Consider the following 4,058-nt stretch of genomic DNA (forward strand, 5'->3'; position numbering starts at 1 on the left):
TCTTTGTTGTTGTGTTTTCTTCATCTTACCCGTTCAATAAAGACTCAAAATAACATAGAACTTATTTCCAAGAAAGAACTGCGGTAACAAATCAGGTAAGGGGATGTGTTTGCAGAGCGTGTGCCTCTTCAATTGCTTGTTTGTTGTGCTAACCTGAGACAAACTGCTGTGTTTAAGATGACTGTGATGTAGTTTCTGCATCTAAATAACTCAATATTCAATCACCCTGCAAGCTTAAGGAGACTGCACCTATAAAATAGTCTATCTATTGCATCAAAGTATAAAGTATGTCACTAACAATTTAAAAATCTATAGAAAAAAGTTTGTTTTGTGTAAAAAATGCTGGAATTTTGTCAAGATACACATTTTGAGAGGTGAAAATTAACACATTCCCATTTAACACACCACAGAGAATGTGTTTTGGTATAATTTAGTGGTTTCTAAACTGGTGGAGACCCATTGGTGTATCGCAGCATGGGATGCAGAGAACGGGCGAAGTAGTTTGCACGGGTGCAGCTGTAGTCTTCCTTGGTACACGGAACCAGGAAAGCCAGGACTAAAAGCAGGGCACAGATCAACTGAAAAGGTAAAGCTGCTCGTAATACACGGTGAAAGAAGGAGCGAAACCACGGAACAGCTTGATCAGGTGCTTGTGGATGGCTTTCACCTCTGAAAAGGAGAAGGAAAAAAAAAAAAAGGAGACAAAGGGGAAAAAAGGATTTTAGAGTTTGAATGACGCAAGTTGTTTTAACTCCCTCCCTAGGAGTCACACTACCCCTTTCCAAGACGCTGGGCCGCGTATCTACAGGAAAATGCACTGGCTTGGGTTTACTGTCCTGACTCCTGAAGAAACACTTACGTCTAATAGCTTAGATCGGTGCATTTTTACCCTGTTTTCAGATGCCAACTGAACCTTTCCCAAGAGACAAACCAACCACTCACGCTGAAGTATAAAGGACAGCCACCAGTCAGACTGATCAGGCTCTCCTCTGCCTTGGCGTTACCGAGATGTCCTTTGAATGGGCCCCTGTCCTGGGGGTGAGGCTCTCCCTTCGTGGCCTATTCGCCATAAATGGCTCTAAGCTGCAAGTTTCTTTGTCCGGGTATGCGGGTGGAATTGAAGGGAGATTTGAAATGAAAATATTCCTCCGCTGGGCACAAAAAATATTTTCTCAAGACTAAAGCCAAGGTTGCACGCCGGTGCGGAGGCCTGGGAGCAGGAGTGCTACAGGGAAACCATTCCCCAAGGTGCAGCCCGGAGAAGACCCTGCAGGGAGGCAGAAATCCCCTCTCCCTGCCTGTCCACCTATGAGGAACATCTGCCCAGGTTTCTGCTGGCACTTGCTCGCCTCTGCAAGAGAGCAGGCTAATAGAACACGATACCTCGTGCTGCTCCTGCTTCTGCCACCAGTCCTTCTCCTCCGCGTCATCTGTTGAGAGAAACAGCTGTTAGGACCCAGGTTTCAGAATCTACAAGAAGTTTCTCTTTCTCAGAAAAGACAGTTGCAGGCTTTAAAGTCCCACTGTAAATTCTGTAATAAGGTACCTGCGTCTAACAGGTAAGATGATTACACCTGAGGAACTTTCAGGCTAAATACATCAAAATAGGCTCTATGCTGATAGCAAAATATTGGAAAATACTTGCCTTCTTCAGAGCACGCCTGAATTTTGCTGAGACAAGCCTCCTGCCTCCCGAGTCCAAGTCAGCTGGAACTAGACCTCAGGAAGTTCATCTAGTCCAACCTCCTGCTCAAAGCAAGGTGCGCTACGAGACCAGACCAAAAGCACTACCCTGCCTCCTCTTCCAACCCCTCCAGGATGGAGACTGCCCACCCGCTCTGGCCAATCCATTTCATTACAGTAACAGCCTCGTGGTGCTGTAGTTTTTCCTATAGGCAGACTTAAGTACTTGCACCTTCCAGTTAAGTCAGTCTTTCCTAAGTGCCTTTACTCTTAACTGGTTATTACTTTTCAGTAAGAAAGATATGTGAACATGTACTTAACCTCTTGACTCACCAGATTTCTTTGTATCATTTTTAAGTCACGTGAAACTTGTTTAATATGCTGTTCCAGTTTCCTTCCAGTTACACGGATCTTCTCTTCAGCTTCAACGTAGTCGCCATAGGATTTAAGCAGCAGGTGAGCTGTGAGTTCTTCAAGTGTGTTTACTTTAAGCTGCTTTTCTAGTAGCTCATTCTGCAGTTGCTTAGAACAGACAAACAAAAACCAGTGCAACAAACTGTTACACTCAACTTTAAGGATGTTCTCCTAAAAGGAGAAACTCTGGAAGGCTTTAAAGAACAACTCAACCTGCCTGAGAATCCGCAATGCAACGGAATGGCTTTTACAGCCACATATGAAATGAAGTTCTCTTGAAAAGACCACTTGTACGTGCTTACACTAACATTTAGAAATAGCTCTAGCACTAATTAATCCATATGGAAAAGACACTAAATCTTGGAAATTAGAAGTCTTACTCCAGCATAAAGACTGTTCATAAGGGACTTAATTATGATGGATAATTACAGGAAAAAATGCCTCATTCAGGCAATCTCTTAGTCCATTTCAGAAACCAGCCACATGCCTGAACACAGCAGGTTCAAGGACAGGCTGCAGACACCCTGAGAAATGAACACACTGATCTTCATTTCGTGGTGAGAGCTACTGACTCGCTGGAAAAGCTGAGGTGCTGTAGTTAAGACTACACTTATCATTAGCTCCTTTTGGCAATCCAGTACTGTACCGAGGTCAGCATTTGGACCTGGGAGTTGTATTTCGTCCCTTCGGGTAACAGCACTGTCTAACCAGAGGATTAGATTTTGGCTCCAATCATGGAACTCCTAGACAAACAAAAGAATTGCACGTAAAAGAAAAAACACTTTTGCAGTGCTTTCACCTGGCTTTGCCTACAAAGTGACCAGTACAGAGATTGGACAGTCAACAACAAATTCACAATTAGCGAGGCTACAGCAATTCAAACTATTCCACCTATGTAATGAAAGGGTATTATCCAGTTCAAAGATGCCTTTACCTACCCTTTAAACCCAACAGAGTAAGTTCATAAGAAAATTAAGTGTCTCGGATTCTGAGCAACCGTTTCACTAAGGTGCAGGAATTGCCCCTCTCCCCTTACTGATCCCGCAGCAGCACCCTGCAGAGGAGTTTTCCCTTATAAGCTGGCACGTGGTACGCACCTGGTAATGCAGCAGGGTTTCTTGTAAAACTTTCCTCCAGTTGTCCAGTGTGTGAGTTGCTTTGTCCCAATTCAAGTTCACCTTCCGAATCCTGTTCTGAAGCTCCTTGAAATCTGTGCTCTCTCTTTTCTGGAGTTCTTCCTTGTTCTGGTTAATAGTAAGCAGCAATGCCTTGTAGTTATCAAATGATTTAAGCATGTCCTGGAAGAAAAAGAGGATTAGAAGGTTCTATGAATGATGAAAACATGGTGCTTATTTACAATAAAACTATACCCTTAAAAGAATCACAGGTATTGGGGAAAGCTGTTTGAATCTGGTGGCTTTTCAGTTACTGCTCAGAACATGTTAAAAAAAAAAAAAAAAAAAAAGCCCCCTGCCTTAAAGTCAGAACCTTCACTCTGAAATAAACAAATCAGGCTGGACTTGTGCTTCTACCTAAGTCACAGGCATTACGTCTTAATCCACATCTGCCCTTCATTCCTCTGAACTGTCTCCCTGACATTTGGACAAATATTCCCATAGGTCATCACACGTTTTTTCCTCTTGATTTACAAAAGTTTTGCTGCCCCAGAATCCTATAATAATGCCGAAAGGGACACCTGGAGGTCTGTACTCCATCCTCCTGCTCTAAGCAGGGCCAGCTTCAAACTCAGAGTAGGCTGCTCAGGCCTCATCCAGTCAAATTTTGAGTTTGTTGCAGGATGGCGATTCCCCATCCCCTCCGGGCACCTGGTCCCACACCAGGCCACCCGCTGTGAGAAATTCCTTTTCTTCTCTCTGGTTGGAGTTGCCATCAGCCCACTTCTCTGACTTGTCAAGGTTCCCCCGAATGGCAGCCCTGCCTGCTTTCCTCCTCTCCCTTAA

General features: G+C 44.0%; 1 protein-coding gene across 1 annotated transcript; it reads right to left on the reverse strand.

Annotated features, from left to right (window-relative positions):
- Positions 1-440: 440 nt before the first annotated feature.
- On the reverse strand, positions 441-3,395 carry LOC104507601 (nesprin-2-like; the record flags this gene model as incomplete). The annotated part of the gene is given in 5 exon segments (XM_010148938.1): positions 441-669; positions 1,384-1,430; positions 2,017-2,205; positions 2,706-2,906; positions 3,195-3,395. Coding segments are annotated over 5 exon segments (867 nt in total), but the record flags the coding sequence as incomplete, so codon positions are not given.
- Between the last annotated feature and the right edge of the window lie 663 nt (positions 3,396-4,058).

This window comes from Eurypyga helias, unplaced genomic scaffold (assembly GCF_000690775.1).
Source record: "Eurypyga helias isolate BGI_N326 unplaced genomic scaffold, ASM69077v1 scaffold15993, whole genome shotgun sequence".
Classification (NCBI taxonomy): Eukaryota; Metazoa; Chordata; class Aves; order Eurypygiformes; family Eurypygidae; genus Eurypyga; species Eurypyga helias.